Source organism: Gadus macrocephalus, chromosome 4 (assembly GCF_031168955.1).
Source record: "Gadus macrocephalus chromosome 4, ASM3116895v1".
NCBI classification, from domain to species: Eukaryota; Metazoa; Chordata; class Actinopteri; order Gadiformes; family Gadidae; genus Gadus; species Gadus macrocephalus.
In genome coordinates, this window is record NC_082385.1 from 22,246,053 (window position 1) to 22,263,909 (window position 17,857).

General features: G+C 43.8%; 1 protein-coding gene and 1 long non-coding RNA gene across 2 annotated transcripts in view; one reads left to right on the top strand and one right to left on the bottom strand.

Annotated features, from left to right (window-relative positions):
- Window positions 1-17,857, top strand: part of LOC132456348 (neuronal membrane glycoprotein M6-b-like) — a 36,785-nt gene that overhangs the window by 17,056 nt on the left and 1,872 nt on the right. Inside the window, exons 2-6 of the mRNA XM_060050679.1 lie at window positions 2,553-2,739; window positions 6,542-6,701; window positions 7,944-8,112; window positions 14,404-14,477; window positions 17,600-17,665. Coding sequence (XP_059906662.1) covers window positions 2,553-2,739; window positions 6,542-6,701; window positions 7,944-8,112; window positions 14,404-14,477; window positions 17,600-17,665 — 656 coding nt within the window. The remainder of the gene's footprint in view (window positions 1-2,552; window positions 2,740-6,541; window positions 6,702-7,943; window positions 8,113-14,403; window positions 14,478-17,599; window positions 17,666-17,857) is intronic.
- LOC132456350 (uncharacterized) lies at window positions 4,038-6,544 on the bottom strand. The gene is made up of 3 exons (XR_009525443.1): window positions 6,039-6,544; window positions 5,670-5,716; window positions 4,038-5,309 (listed from the first exon to the last, which is right to left on the bottom strand). It is a non-coding gene; the product is annotated as an uncharacterized LOC132456350 (long non-coding RNA).

A 17,857-nucleotide genomic window follows, 5' to 3' on the forward strand; every position in this document is an offset into this window, starting at 1 on the left:
GACCATTTCTGAAGATCTTACACATCTTTGCTTGACGATGTTCAACTGATGTTTGTTATTGAAATTAATTCATACTGTATTAATTCAGTGTGCCTGTGTGTGTGTATGAGTGTTATAAAAAATAAATAATTTGTTAATCGGTCTTTAGGAGTGAGAGAGGCTCCTCGTTGCCTGATGGCCGTTCCCCATTCCTTTGTTCCCTCATCCCCATCATCCTCACTTCCCAAACGGGATGCTCCAAATCCAAGTGATTGGCACTCTGGGCGGGACTTATGATAACCCTGACCTACGTCCCTGACAACAATTTCCGTTAATAATTTGACTAATTCTTCATCCAAACTCCCCATTCCTTCTACTTGTCTCTTTTTGTGGTTCTTTCTATCACATGCATGTCCTTCTGGCCCCGGGGACTGTTCGCTGTCGCACAACACACACAGAGAGCAAGAGACTGGATGTTCGGTTCCGGTTGACCGGGCTTACGCTGTCGTTTCACGATCCTCTCAGCCTATTCCATAGTTAACTCGGAATGCATTGCGCAACACTATTGTGTGTGGGTGTGTGTGTGTGTGTGTGTGTGTGGGGGGGTGTTTCTGTGAGTATGTATTATGTAAGGGATAGTGTATAGGACATTCTATACATTATTCCGCTTATTATACGCCAAAACAAAAAAATTACTTCAAACGGTGTGTCTTTTTACAATTACCATTCGTATTGTTGATCAGCAGAGAAATAGTCTGCCAAAGACGCTGACGTCGCTTAGCAACCGAGTACGCTGGGGTTGATAAGTTACCTGACTACTTGCGCTAAAAAATCCAATTTCCTTGACTGTGGTCATTATATGCTTAGCAACGGTGAATTATCAAAAAATAATTGACCACCGGAAGTTGTGCAGGCCCATGCAACTGAACGGAGCGTTCCACAGCATTGAGAAGAGCTGTGTAATAAACACAATTAGCTCAATGCTTCATCTCCTGTCAGAATATACTGATTGAGGTGGAGACTGGTTGCCTGTCTCCAGAGGTTCTCTCTCCTAAAGACAGAGCAGAGGTGTTAGGTTCTGGAGGGATGTAAAGGACATAAAGAGTAATGACTGCTCTGGCGGCGCACACTAGAGAAATGAACAAATCACAAGCAGGCCAAAGGCATAGTAGTCTAACCCTATTGGCCGGAAAAGTAGTCTTTCGTGGATATGTGGACGTTTGTGTCCAGAGTGCATGCTGTTAGTGCGTACATCCCATGCGGTGTGATTGATGTGATTGATATGGGCGGCATGTGGCTCAGGAGGTAGTGCGGGTTGACTGGTAACCGGCATGTCACTGGTTTGATCCCTGACTCCTCCTAGAGTCATCGAGCAAGGTGTCGCTGAGCAAGGTGCCTCACCTGAAATGAGTCAAACACCCTGCGTATATGTCATGGAAACAACAAAGTAATGCAAGTAATGCACGTAACGGTTCTTTCATTCAGAGAGTAACTTCCTACTTTCTCTGCAGAGCTATTTTTAACAGACGTTATATAATGCGCAGCTCTAGCGCTCAATATAATGTACCCCCGCCCACCCACCCACCCACCCCCTCCTTCCAACCCTTCCTTTCATCCTCTTGACTTTGGTGGGAGCCACCTGCTTTTAAATACCCAGAATGCACTGCAGCTGTGGGATGAGCAGATTGTATCTTGGTTACCTGCCCTCTGAGTGAAGCTTGGCAAAGACCCTGAGGAAATGGCCTTAAAGTAATGGTTACACTTAGAATTTAGGTTTCAACATAAAGTTGACATTTATTTTCTATTTTTAAGGTCAAAGGTTTGGAAAGTTCAGTTGAAATACAGAAAAAAAAGTTTTGGCTTGTGTTTTAACCTTGCATCAAGAGCGTTCTGAGTACAATCTGTGTCAAAGCCCTCGTTACAAGGCATTAAACCTACGCAAGCCTACTCCTTTTACACAAGTGTTATGCTATGATATAGCCACATAAATCTCAACGTTATATATCCATTAGGCAGTTTAATGCCACATCACATTATGTGTGTTTCTCATGCATTTATAGAAGGAGGGAAGAAAGGAAAGTAGGGGGCAGTATGGGGTGGGAGGGAGACGGAGAGGAGGAAGGGGGGAGTGCTTCTTGTCGCCTGGTGTTTTACATGTAATATTTAAGACTCTCTGGCACTTACACAAAGTAGGCATGTTTCTTACTGAGTGTTCTACTAGATAAGATTGGCGTGTATGTTTAGGGGTAATGTGCATGTGTGTGCGCACGCACGCGCGCGTGTGTCTGTGTTTGCATGTCTGTGTGTGCAATACACAGTTCATTTGACAGTAGATGCTATCAAAAAAAGGCCAAATTGTATTTTAGCTCTTAGCGGAATTTGGATTGACTCATCCTTTATGATCAGTGATTTATTTTGCTTTTATATGTTGAAAAGATATGTTTAATATACGCAAATGGGAGAAAAAAAATCTCTCTCTCTCTAAATCAATTTAACTACATCACTTCATCAATCTTTAATACACACCACTAATGGCGTTTGAGTACTAAACATCTCTCTGACGCCCCCTGTAGGATGCTTCGAGTGCTGCATCAAGTGTCTGGGCGGCGTGCCCTACGCCTCGCTGGTGGCCACCATCTTGTGCTTCTCCGGCGTGGCGCTGTTCTGCGGCTGCGGTCACGTGGCTCTGACGGGCACCCTGACCATGTTGGAGAACCACTTCTCCAAGAAAACCACGGACCACGCCACCCTGGCCCTGGTGTAAGTTCACAACCACCGTCACAAGCTTCAGGCGGGAAGCCGAGTTGCGTTATTAATCATTCACACACGGCCATCAAGATGGCCGTGTGTGAATGATCGATGTCACGAAATTATTGATGTCACGAAACCTGAGGAGTCCTTTGATTTTTATAACCTGTTTTGTAATTGGTTAGCAAGGCAATAGTTTTATCATATTTTCTACCTGTTAGTTGTGATGTAATTGTGTAGAAGAAATATTGTCTGGTCATTTAGACTTATTTTCAGTCTACAGGGAGGGGTTTATTGCTGCCACTTTACAGCAGCATAGAGCAATCTCATTGTTTTTTAAAGGTTGGGTATGGAATTCTCTTTTTTGGCAATTTTTGCAAAATTACTGGAAATCCTTAGTATAACCCACTTACAGCCACTGAGTTAGAAGTACTGACGTGAAAATTAAACAAGTCAATCATCTGTGGAACGGGCAGGGCTCGAAAAACTCCAGCCAATGATTTCCAAAACCACCGAGTGGCATTGGACAGTAAGTACGTCAATCAAACGGTCGTACTCTACTCCCCCTCCCCCGCTCCCCGCGCGTGACCCCTTCGTGCGCGTACTCAAAGCTCGTGACCAAGAGCAAGCTTCTGTCTGTTGTTATCCTGCGGTAGCTACTGGAGCTAGCTAACTAGCTAATCCACCTTTGGACCTAGCACTAGAAGACAACCCTAAACTCCAACCTAGCTAGGCCTGGCTCGCTCTCGCGCATCTGTGTTCGAGCTTGTGCATGATTGCTCGTCCCTGTACTTGGAATGGGTGGAGTCAGAATCAGCGTTGAAGGAGAGGGGGTAGGACCAGAGCTATAGAGAGAGAGAGTTGCGACACGCTATGATCTCGCCGACAGGGTGGTCACGTGGTTGTCACGTGGTTCATGTAAGCCTCAATAGTTCCAAACACGCCGCGCAGTCAATGTTATTCTATGGGACGACAGCAGAGATTTTTATATTGAATGGTAAATATGAATGAAAAAAACACATACAAGTATTTGTCTGACTGTTATGGCATTATTGCATATTTGTTAATGTCAGTTTTACATTTAGAGTGGTTGGGGGACAACTGAAAGCTATCTATAAGTATTACTTAGATACGTTTTTAAGTTTGAGGGAAAGCTTCACGTTTGTGTTAGCATACTGGCTTAACCTTAACTTTTACCCTACATCTGTATTGAAATCAAAGTATTCAAGATGTTTTACCATGATCATTTTAAGATATGAGCCACACAAAGTATCAAATATATTAAAGAATGACAACTCATTACGCTTGGATGAATGAAATAGTATTTTTTTTTATTAAACAATTAGTGTGACACGAACAAGTGAGTGCGATTGTGTGAACAGATTCAACAATGGACACAGCAGGGAACACTATATACTTAGGGCAAACCATTAACATATAACGTTGCAAATAAACTATACTTTATGCCAATACAATACTTATAATAGCCCTGAGCAAATTCAAAATTGGTTTAGATCAATGGTCATACCATGGTTGGCTGTGCAGCGTTTGGATGCTCCAATCGGTCCGAGAAGGGTTACCACATGTATGGCTTCCCCAAGGACCAAGAGCGCAGGAAGAAATGGATAGCAATGGTCAGCCGTCAAAACTTACAAGTGACAGGGGTCAGCAACAGTCAAAAACTGTTGCTGACCCCTGTGTTGTGAACATAAGTAATGTTCACAACACTTGATAGCATTTCAAAGGGCATAATAATTCTAAGTGTAGAGAATTATGACTTTTCAATGATATTTGAAGTGCAATGGAAACTGATCTTACAAGCCTACCTACAGGTACACTTTGAACTAATTCACTGCCACAAAAAAAGAAGGGATGTTGAAGCCGAGGCCCGATGCAGTACCAACAGTTTTCATTCATCGCCCTAAGCCGAAGAGGAGGAAACCCCCTTCTGTGAGGGTGCCTCCAGAACCAAGTGCAACGGACCACACATATTTCACCAAATTAAACTTCGGTGTGATCCATGCAGCTAACAATAATCCCCATTTCATGTAATTCAAGGATAGACTACACTCCTAATGAGATTGCATAATTCATATTTGTACATTCAGTTTAAGAAACAACCAGAGGTCAGGGATTCTCTGAGGATTTGCACACAATGTGGATAATCGACACATTTCTACCCAATTAACAATTGCCGGTAGATCCATTTATACATTTTATTGGTTTGTGATTGTGGCAGATGATTTAATTCACATTACAGAAATGTTTCGCTTTAATAAATTTTCTTACATTGGAGATGACAGTAGTTGCAAATGCAAAGGCAAAATACATATAACAGCAACATTACCTTGTAATTATTACAGAGATTGAAGGAGAAATTGAGGTGGATTTCAAGAGAGATGAAAAGGACATGACAGGAGACAGCGAGAGCAATCAAGTGGGCCACTTTGCCAGGGGCAGGTGATTCAGGGGCAGGTGATCCAGGGGCAGGTGATCCAGGGGCAGGTGATCCAGGGGCAGCTGCTCCAGGGACCAGACTGCCAGGGACTGATGGGGCGACTATGGAGGACCTAACAAGGCAACTAGAAAAAAGGAAAAATTTATGAGAAGGAGAGCAGAGAGGGCTCTTGTAAAACAAAAAAGAATAAATTTGGCACCAAGAAAGAGAAATTCAGTCAACAAGAAGTTAAAACGAAAAAGCCATACAGGTTAAATTCACCGCCCATCATAATCAGCATTGTTGAAGCGGCGGCATCTGTAGGGCTTAATGTGCTGAACATGACCCTTTCCAGGATATAATTAAACTAAGTTATTTCTACTAGCTATCGCATCGTAAAACCCGTCCTTAAATCAACCTAAATGATCATAGTAATCCAACATAAATAACTAACTAAATAAAAGTTAGATTCACTACTGAACTTCGTAATTGTTGGTGTAGATACCTTCACATGGCGAAGTCGAGCTCACAAACTAGCAGGCAATCGGTCGTCTACCAAGACAAATGTATATATAATTACGCCGTGCATATTCAAATAAATATCAGTATATGCATCATAAAAGGACCTCTAATACAATAGACAGTTGACAATTCAAAAGAGGTAGCTATTTAATCAATTTACCCCTGGAGATACCTTCACAGATGGCGAAGTTGAGCTAACAAACTAGCAGGCAAACGGTCGTCTACCAAGATAAATATATATATAATTACGCTGTGCATTTACAAATAAATATCAGTATATGCATCATAAAGGGCCTCTGATACAATATAGACAGTTGACAATTTGAAAGAGGTAGCTATTTAATCAATTTACCTCAGAAGTTACTCGACGGCCAGCAATGGAAATGAATGATCTCCTACGCCGTAAAATGGTTGTTTGGAACTATTCGAGGCTCCATACCCCGGAAGTAGGCGCTACAACGGAGTCCAATGGAAGTGTCGCCACTCTGTTATATCTACCACTCTGGGTAGGACCATTCGAGTTGTGTATTTTCAAAATCTGCTGGCGTTTCGCAAATCCCATACCCAACCTTTAAGAAAGCCGTTTTGGAGGCAGTAGAGAAAGGGATGTGTGACAAAGTGACGAGTGTTTATTTAATTATTTAGATTCCAAATCTTACCTTTTAGGGTGTGTAAATTATTTATTTTGCCTGACGCAAATCAGTTAATTCAACAGATATGGGCGGAAAATCGGACAAAACCTTAGCTAATAGAAATTTGCTTCAGGTTTACACAACAGCTTGTACGCCAAAATGACTTCACTTGTGATTAAACGAAGCATCTTCATGTTTTTGTACGTGTTGCCATGTTTCCCAGGATCCAGATCTTTCAGTACATCATCTATGGGATCGCCTCATTCTTCTTTGTGTACGCCATCGTGCTGCTGGCTGAGGGCTTCTACACCACCAGCGCCATCAAGAAGGAGCTGCAGAGCGACTTCAAGACCACTGCCTGCGGACGCTGCATCACCGCCTTTGTAAGAACATACCGCAAACACACATACAAACACATACTCACAAGCACTCACAAACAGAAACTCACAAACACTCACAAACACTTGCAAACACAAACTCACAAATACTCACAAACACTCACAAACACAAACTCAGAAACATTTACTAACACACGCAAACACTCACACAAATACAAACTCACAAACACTTGCAGACACTCGCAAACACCCACAAATGCAATGCAAACACTCGCAAACATGCGTCTCAAAAATTCAGAGTTTGTCTTCATTCATTAACTAACTGTATGTGCAATCATTATGAGGAAAGGGTTAACACACAAACTGTGTGCCAGTCAATGGCGAGCACCAATGTGAACCAAACAAATCCTCCTAACCTTGTTTCAAACAAGCCTTTCATTGAAATATAAATGAGAGGAATGAGCCATACGTGTACAAATGCAAGGCTACCAATGCAAGCCTACACAACACACACACACACACACACACACATAGACACACTCACGTGCATGCACACTCACGTGCACGCGCTTAACCCACATAAGCCCTCAGGGACGTTCTGGCACAGTTTCCCATGTGAGCACGATTACACTAATTGCTTCAGATGTCCATTTATGTTTCTGTGCGCGTGGGTGTGTGTGCACGCCTGTGTGTGTTTGTAAGTGTACTGCAGGCCTAAAAGGTACTTTAAAGGGAATATCAACCTTATTGTGGAAATTCTTTGGGATTTGGAGGATGGAAAGATTCCCAATTTGCTGTTTAGTCCGCATGGTCGTGGATTTAATTTATAATCCTAATTTGTTAATATCTCTGCCCCCTCTGTTCTGCTGATCTTTCCTGTCGTCTTAATCATCCTCTTGCCAATCTTTTTTCTTTTGTTAAAGTATCTCTGCCACCATTCATATTGTCAACACCTTGCCCTAACCCCACTGTCTAGTGACATATTGATAATGTTAATACAAATCAAGAACATGCTGTAAAACGTTGTTACATTTCTTATCACACAGTACTAATTGCTTTATCACACTGGAACAGGTATTATAAAGTGTAACCGCTTTTTGTGAACTTTTTAACAAGTTCTGTTATTCGGTATGTCTTTACCTTAGCGTTTATTTTGGTTTTTATTGTATCCTGTGTTTTCCACTGCTGCTGGGCTGTTCTAACAAAGGGATTTCCCCTCCGGGGATTAATAAAGTTGTTGCCTATCTATCAAATAATGTTGACATAATGATTCCTCCCCTCCCCCAGTTCATGTTCCTGACCTATATCCTGGCGCTGATCTTCCTCGCCATCTTCGGCTTCACGGCGATCCCCGTCTTCCTCTTTTTCAACATGTGGACCACCTGCTCCGCCATGAAGTCCCCCCTGGCCAACATCACCGCCCCCGACTCCATCTGCATGGATGTCCGGCAGTATGGTCAGTAGTGGGCCAACTCACATGAATTTAGGTCTGTTTTATGCTAGCTAATGTTTAGCTTTATGTCTGCAATACCCAAACACCCCCACTCTAATGCCCGACGCAAACACCCCCTTTCTCATGGCTTACGATAGCACATCATCCTAATGCCCCAATGCTTTTACCCCCATTTGTAAGCTCCTATGCTAGTACATGATGCTAACACAATATGCTAACACACAAATTCTGATGACCTATGATAGCGCATTTTCCAACCGGTTCAGCTATGCTAGTAAATTATGCTAATGCTCTATGCTAACGCACCATTAAAATTACCTTTTCTAACACACTGGACAAACGACATGCTTACGCCCCAAGAAAATATGCTATTCTTAACAATATTTACCTTTGTTCTTCTCTTTTGCCCTTTGCTAATGCATCATGCTAATAACCTTTACTTACAATGTTATAACCTTAGTAAATAAATAGAATGGGCTTACAAAATGAACAGGTATCTTTCATTTCAATGTAGTTAGTGTACAGTTGTTGTTTCGTGTGCTAATTTAAATTAACCTCCTCCTTGTTTATTACATACCAGCCTGTAGTTTAACCTTTCACCTTAGGCCAATCGTGAGCTCTAAAATGCAAGACAATTATAAAATTCCTGTTGCTTTCGACCATCTGATTGTATTTCATTCATATAGCCTGGGTTTCAAATAGCCTGGGCGTCAAATCTTACATAGATTAGGCGTTTGAATTCTCCAATGGATTAGAATGGAACAGATGATGTATTTCCTGGTTGCACATCATGGAGTAGAATCCTTTGGCTGTGTACGGTAAGAATTAGGTTTTGTTTAGTTTCACACTCGGGTTGGATTATATACGTCAATATCGGTCTGATGAACATGTATGTGACCCACATTAGTAACCAGCTGGCGATATTTCAGTGATTATCACATACATTTCACCCTGATGCCGTCTGTTAGCCATCATTGACCTCGATATCCCACCACAACTCAATAAAAATTATCCCTCACTTTGTCGTTTTCCCATAAAATGTGTATATTATACTATATTATATATTTTTATCATATAAAAAACACTAAATTCATGGCATTGTCTCGGTATAGGGTAATGCCCATAAAAATTGGCCATGAATAGTACGAGTAGTTCAAGTAAAACGGTGAAACTCAATCATCCGTAGAAATGTGGACCTGATTTCTGGGCTTGACTGTGAAACAACGCTTGTGTCAAGGCACTTATCAACGTTGTTCGTGTAGCTGCACAAAGATAAGGGGATTGTGGGTACACAAGCCACCGTGATCTTAACGACAAACAATCAATGGTTTGAAAAGGATTGTTATCGACTAGCAACACCACAGGTAAAGCAAAGAACAAACAAACTATAGCCAGATGACAGAACATTTACAGAGCCCAAACATTTGAACAACACGGTCGCTAAGATGTCTTCTTGTATGTATACAACCAGACAATGGCACCGCAAACAAGCGTATGTTATATGCAAGCAAGTGGTCATCAGAGGCCCTTTTCAGACAAACCAATCACGTGCAAGTGGATCCTTTGTGTTAGGCTAGGTTTGGATATGCTAGGTCTGTGTGGGTCTATGCTAGGTCTGTGTTAAGGAGAGTAAGGCTATACTATCGTTATGTTTCCTTAGATTAAGCTATACTAAATTTGTGTTAGGCTAGGCAAACGTAGACTCACCAGTCAGTCTGTAAACGCTTCGCTCAACTAGAGACTGAGGTTAACCGACCAGGTTTCATTGCTAAAACTGGTTGGCCCTTCATATTGTTGCTGTGATGGGCAGAAAAACTGATTAACACTGGTACCAGAAACACACCCATTATAACAAAACTTTTCTTGCTGTTTTGGTATTTCATCAGTGAAAACACATTTGATAATTAGGAGCATGTTCAAATAAATAATCAAATAATGTAACGTTGCTAGACTACATCCACTCTCAATGTTTTGAAACACTCTCTCTGTGTAGCAAAGCGATTCACTAGAGCTCCAGTTTGTTGCAATACGGAGGAGAATGGTTGGAGAGCTAAGATCCAGTATGGCACAATTTCCAGTAAAAGCGTCCGTTGCCGTGGCAGCTCAAACACTAACTTGAACTTACAAAGCCCAGCCGTTTGAGGGACGTCAAGGTCCCTTCTGGTATCGCAAGACTAAGATAAGTCTGTGTTAGCCAATGTTACACACCACTGGGTGTTGTGACTAGTTTCCCAATTACAAGTACCCATGCCAGGAATTCCAACATGCATTGGATGTATATTGCAAACATGTTCTGTTTGATTGTCTGATTGTTTGCTCCCTGTTTGAAGGGTGATTCTCGTTAATGAAAGATGTGAAGGTGTTCATTAGGTGTTTCCATTTTTGGTAAAAAATTATTTGTAACACTTAGATTGTTTCAAGCTTCGCCTGGTCTGTGTTATTCAAGATTCAAGATTCTTTATTTGTATCTTGAATAACTAGCTAAGGTTAGGTCTCTTTTATGCTAGGTTATGATTTGCTAGGTCAGTGTAATGCTAGGTCATGATGCCCTAGGTCTGTGTTATGATAGGTAAGGTGATGGTATGCTTGGTCTGTGGTTCTTGGTACATTTTAGAGTTTAGATTCTCTGCCCTAGCCCGACCCGACCCGCCACTATTTCCCACCACTGGCCTCGGGCTGGGGCGGGCCGGGCCTTTGATCGAGCGTTTGTGTTTTATTTATTTATTTTTAATCATTGCTTTATTGGCCTAATCTGAGGAGAAATCTATGCCATAAACAGAAATATTATAGGCCTTTATTACACGGGTCTTCTCAATGCCGTGGAACGCTCCGTTCACTTGCATGGGTAGTAGTCCGGTAACTTGTCAACCCAAGCGTCTTCGGTTGCTAAGCGACGTCAACGTCTTTGGCGGTTACCAGCACTGCGAATGCTGGTAACGAATAAATTGTAAAAAGACACACCATGTGAAGTTATTTTTTCGCTGTGGCAAGAAGCCGTGTAATAAGCGGGATAATGTCTAGAACGTCGCCGGTCATTATCGAAACTAAGCCCCTTCAGGGCGAAGCAAGACACCTCCGCTGCGCGTTAGTGTCCTGTTCGCCCTGTCGGGGCTTATTTTCCCGATAATGACCGGCGTTCTATACATTATCCCTTACATATATACTTAGCAGAGTAGGCCTAAGTAACAAATGTACATACAAAGTTACTGTAGAATAGCACAGACGGAGGCTTTCTTATGGAGTTTTATTTAACATTTTCCAGCTAGTACACAACGTTATCAGTTCCAACATCGCTAGCCAACCAATCAACCGGGGTCTCATGATCACATGACTACGTGGCTCAACGACAAACAAGATATATATTTTTTCTATTTGTGTGTATCTTTGCTCCGTTTCTATGAGGGTACGAGAGGCATAGGCCACAGGACTGCCATCCTGGAGGCGCGCACTGCCAAGGCCGTATTGAGAAGCGTCACATGTGAGAGTGACCGGTTTGTGCACATCGTAGTATGACAGCACAGGTGGTGATATCACACACTGCTTCAGTGTGTCAAATGCCTTTTGATGTTGCTCTGACCAACACCATGCTATGTCCATGTGCAGGAGCTGATGTACGGGTGCTGTAATGTTGCTGTGGTTAGGAATAAACCTTCCAAGATAGTTCATCATTCCAAGGAAACATTGTAGTGCAGCTTTATCCTCAGGTGGCGGGATGTCAGCAATCGCCTGAACCTTTGGTGGGTCAGGCTTGAGCCCCTGATCGGTGAAGACGTGTCCAACGTAGCTGACCTCCTTCAGGAGATATTTGCATTTTTCTGAATTCAGCCTCAGCCGGACCTTATGTGCCCTGTCTAGCACTTTCCGCACATTCTCGTCGTGCTCTTTGAGGTCTCTTCCGCCAACGATGATGTCATCGACAATTATGGCACACAGGAGTATATCTGCTCCATAGATCTCTGAAAAACCTCTGAGGCGGCACTGATGCCATATGGCATTCGTAGAAAGCGAAAGCGCCCAAATGGAGTGGCAAAAGTGGTGAGAAACAAGGAATTTCTATCTAGTTTGATTTGCCAGAATGAACTCTTGGCATCGAGCACTGAAAACACTGTTGTACCCGACATTTGGGCAGCCACTTCCTCGACCGTGCGCATTGGATGATGTGGGTGCATTATTGCTTCATTTAAGTCCCTTGGGTCAGGCACAACCGTATCTTGTCAGTGTCTTTTTTGTGTGTGGCGACCATTGAGGATACCCATTCTGTGGGCTCGGAGATGGGTGTGATGACTCCCGATTTCCCAATGTTCTGCAATTCTGTCTTCACCTTATCAATCATTGCTACTGGAACGCGATGAGGTGGGCGGATGACAGAAGGGACATTTGGATCCAACTTCATGTGGTATGTGACTGGAAGGGAGCCCACTTCGTCACTGAACCGGTTGGCTTAGTCATGAAACCAATTGTGCGGTGAATTTTGTCTTTCTTTCAGGTCTACATGAAAAACTTAATTTCTAGACAAGCCGGCAGCCCTAGTAGTGTCTGGACATTTCTGTTTACCACATGGAATTGTGGGCTGTAGAATCTATGGTTGCTCATCCGACATTTTAGCAGCACAGTCCCTTCAGTTTTTATCACTGTACCTCCATATGCCACCAGCTTCACCCTCCTATTATTGTCAACTTTTTCTCCATTTCTAACCTGCTTGAGAGAGTGTATCCAATGAGATGACGTTGCACTTTGCGCCAGTGTAGACTTTCAGTTTGAGTTTTTCCCATTGACGGTTACACAGCAATTCAATTCTTCTTTGATATTCCTGTTATTTTCATTTAAAGCATTTATTTCACTGCTATCTACAAGGGACAGTCCATCAATGTCAAATGACTCGAAGTCCTCACTGCAGCTACCTGAATTGGTTTGAGCAACCTGGTGCACAGACTGGTGTTGTTTGCTTTTAAATGCAGCTCTGCAGTGGCTTCGGAAATGGTTCAATTTGTTGCAGTGATGGCATTGCTTACCATATGCGAGGCAAAGTCCTTTTTTCCCTGGGTGTAAATGGCCACAGTTCCTGCAGCTTATGATGTTTTCTGATGCACCTTGATCTTTCTGTTGCTTATGGCCAGGCCTGTATCCTCTCTTGCCTCGGTGCACCGCATCCACGCTTATTGTTGAGGTGCGCGGAGTAGCTGATAGTGTTCTGGTATGCTGTTCGGTTAGCTCGTTAATCAGGCATATTTTGATAGCTTTTGCCAAGGTCACACTCTTGTAGCAGTATCTTCCTCACGCTATCAGAGTTGATGCCGCATACTAGCCTGTCTCTAATTAGTTCATCCTGCAGTGCTCCAAAATCACACGTTTTGGCTTTATTTCTAAGTGCACTAAGATATGACTCTACGGCCTCACCAGGTTTTTGGTTCCTTGTGTTGAAATAATGTCCCTCCATCGTGATGTTCGTTTGTGGATTGCAAATGTCCCTGAACTTTTGTGTCAAACACTCTGGATTCTCCCGCGATACATCAGGGCGGACCACGTCACCATCATCGCCCAGCTGAGCAACAGCATAGGTAAAAGTGCGTTCTCTCTTGATAGCCTTGCTTCTCGCTAGATTGAAGAGTATGTAGGCTTTCGTCCGATCTGGCTTATCACCATGAGCTGCAACTATGAAGATGTCATATTCCTGTTCGAATACTCGCCAGTTATCTGCGATTTTGTCATCGAACACCAGCGGATCTGGACGCCGAAATCCATCAGCCATGTCTTCTTCATCTCGCTCACCGAAAAGTCTGATTTACCATCAAATATTTATGGTCCAATTCCAGAAAACATTCCCGTTATACTTCTGACACCATGTAGAATAGCTCAGACGGAGGCTTTCTTATTGAGTTTTATTTAACATTTTCCAGCTAGTACATGTTATCAGTTCCAACATCGCTAGCCATCAACCGGGGTCTCATGCTCACGTGACTACGTGGCTCATTGGGCCAATCAAAGCTCATCAATGCAATGCAGATACAACATTCTACAGTTACACATGTATTAAAAAAAATGTCGGGTTGAAATCGGGCTCGGGCTCATAATTACAGTTAATGTGTCGGGCCGGGCCGGGCTCGGACAGAACGTGCACAGGGTCGGGCTTGATTTTCTGGGCCCGATCTAAGCTCTACATCTAGGTTTGGCTGCTTGGGATGGGCGAGGCTAGGTCTGTGCTTTGCAATGTTAGCCTAGGTCTGTGTTAAGCTAGGCTAGGTCTGTGCCAAGAGAAGTCCCTGTCTGACATTTCATGTTTTCCTTGTCCTCAAGGTATCATTCCTTGGAACGCCACACCGGGAAAAGCCTGCGGAGCGGCTCTGGGAGAGATCTGTGACACCAGCGAAGTAACGGAACACCGCTCGCCTCCTAGAATCTCTCTTTTACTCCCATCTCTTCTCCGCTCCACTCCTCTCTTCTACTCTCCACTCCAGTCCTTTCCTCTCATCTCTTCTCCACTCCACTAATAGGCTATGCCATTTCATGACGTACATGCAGGCAGCAGCCTACATGCAAACTTAAGGGACCTGGGTAGACGGAAAAAATAAACGCACAATTAACGCTCTTTTGGCTTGGTAAACGTTGTAGTTTTTTCACCTGCTGTCTAGCAACAACTAGTCACGTTAGAAAAACTACAACACCATACCGGATCTACACCGGAAACAAAACAACAAGCACGCCACACAAACTTGTTGGGGCAAGCAAGGATACGGAGCGGGTGAAAAACTCCTTAAAAGTGTGTGTGTGTTTGTGTGTCACTCTGTTCGAGCCTGCACAAGAGTTCAATGTTGTCATAAGCTGTTACGTCGTTCTGACCAATCGCAGTTCAAGGCCCACCTGGGTTGTACCACTTCGGGAGGGGCCGCTCAGTTACTCCCCTCTAGACAAAATCGACTTGGTTGCGATGTTGACAGTTTGTGAGTGTTGCTTCTGTCGAGTGAGTGAGAGGTTGCGGGCGCACAGCTCAGGCTGCCGGACGGAGCTGCAAGGAACTTTTATAAACACAATATTGTTATCCTGCAGTAACCAGCCCGACAGCCCCGAAACATTAACGGCCCACTGGGAATTCTCCCGACTCTCCCGATTACCACTCCGCCACCCTGTGTGTGTTTGTGTGTGGGTGTAGGCGTTATTCGATAGCCTGGTAATGTGTATATAGGCCTACGTACGGTAGGAATATTCATACTGGTTTAAATAATAAATATTATAGTATTTCCCATCTTTGCTGAGCAAGAGTTTTCAGTGATTGAAACAAATAAAAGCCTGGGCTATTGAAGTTTTACGGTAGGCCTACCACTGTCATGCACCTACCCGATGTCAAGTGAACCAGGTTGAATTCACTGCGGGTCTCTCTTCTTGCTGTCCTTCTCAACACTCTCTGATCTCACTCAAAGGCTAGCAGCAAGACATAAAGGGATATTTAGAATATCTTAGACATCATCACTGCGTCCAAGACAACCACTTGCTGTCTAGACCCCCTCCCAACGACTCTACTAAAGGCTTGCCTCCCTGTCCTCATCCCCCACCTCACCACCCTCTTCAATCAGTCTCTATCCCTTGGTCATGTTCCCTCTGTCTACAAACTTGCCTCCATCACCCCCATTCTCAAAAAGCCCACCCTTGATCCTGCCGACCTCTCCAACTACCGCCCCATCTCCAACCTGCCGTTCCTCTCCAAAATACTGGAATGCATTGTCACCGCCCAACTCCACACCCACCTCCAGTCAAACAATCTCTATGAACCCCTCAAGTCTGGCTTCCGCCCACTTCACAGTATCGAAACCGCCCTGTTCAAAGTCACCTATGATCTCCTCACCTCTGCAGACTCCGGTGCCCTCAACATCCTGCTATTACTTGACCTCAGCGCAGCCTTTGATACCATCCTCCTTAAAAGGCTGCGCCAAAAGGGTGTTGAGGGCACTGCACTCGACTCACCAAACCCACCCAAAATCCTCCCCTCACCCAACTAGAAACCTGCATCTCTACAATAAAAGCATGGCTGACCCTCAATTCCCTCAAACTCAACAGCGACAAAACAGAGCTCCTCCTCATAGGCAACAAATCCACTCTCAATGAAACTGGACCCATCTTACTCACCATCGACACCTCGACCGTCACTCCCTCCACCCTGGCCCGCAATCTTGGTGTTATCATGGACCCCACCCTCTCCTTTGTTCCCCATGTCAGTTCCATAGTTAAGACCTCCTACTTCCACCTCCGCCGCATCGCCAAAATCAGACACTGCCTGTCCCTCCCTGCTGCTGAATCCCTTATCCACGCCTTCATCTTGTCCCATCTTGATTACTGCAACTCCCTCCTCACTGGCATCACCCCTCATTCCCTCAATAGAGTCCAAAACTCTGCTGCGCGCCTTCTCACACACACCCGGTCTCGTGAACACATCACTCCTGTTCTCTTCACTCTCCACTGGCTCCCCATCAAACAACGCATCAACTTCAAAATCCTCCTCCTGACCTTCAAAGCTCTCCACCACCTTGCCCCGCCCTACCTCTCTGACCTCCTCATCCCCCATTGCCCCTCCCGAACCCTCAGATCCTCCTCCACTCTCACTCTGACTGTCCGACGATCCAAACTCAAAACCTTTGGTGACAGAGCCTTCTCACGAACAGCACCCCGACTCTGGAACTCTCTCCCCAACCTGTCCGCGACTCTCTCTCCCTTCCCATATTCAAATCCCGTTTAAAAACGTACCTCTATTCCCAAGCCTATGACCTCCCCTACCCATAACCACCCTTATCCCTATCCCTATCTATTATCACACTCTTCTGCTTGTCCCCCCTGATTGTCATCACCCTCTTCATGCTTCATTTTGTAAGCGTCTTTGGGTCATTGAAAAGCGCTATAGAAAATGAATGAATTATTATTATTATTATTAGAATATAAAAAAAAATCTGATTAATCGCGAGTTAACTATGGCATTAATGCGATAAATCTCGATTAAATATTTTAATCGCTTGACAGCACTAATATAAAATAATTGGCTGGAAAAAATTATCTTGAGTGAAAAACACTATATCAAATCAACTCACTTGGATTAATCCCATAAAGCAGAACTGTAGTTGGCTTTTGTCAAAAGAAACCATTGTCTTTGAGATCAGAAAACAAGGAAATCCAAAATGCCTTGCATTCCTTTAGCAAGAAACACCACAAATATAAAATTTGCTGAATGGCAGTACTGGAACATTCCAAATAGCTGAAAATCTTGTATTTGACCATTTTCAGTGCCAACATCTCCCCTGACAACTCTGGGGCAGCCTCCCAAATGTTGCACTTCTTCAATCCTTTCCACTCATCTCTTCTCCTCTCCATTCAACTTCTTTCCTCTCATCTCTTCTCCTCTCCACTCGTTTCCTCTCATCTCTTCTCTTTCTCCACTCATTTCCTCTCATCTCGTCTCTCTCTACCAATGCAAATCCCGACTCTTACTCTTGTACTTGGTGTTTCACAGTTCTACCTGTCTTACCATCTCTACATCGTGGCGTTCGCTGGTGCCGGAGCTACGCTCATCGCCTTGGTGAGAATTTTTGATGCATCAGATAAGAACACGTTAAAAAAAAATAATAATTGCCACAGTACGCTTAAGGTGTCCATAGCAACACCAACTCCCTCCATGTGACTATGTTCTCCGGAGGGTTGAAACGCTGCCCCAGACACACGCAGACACTCAACACACACGTCGTATTGACACACCCAGCACGACAACCTA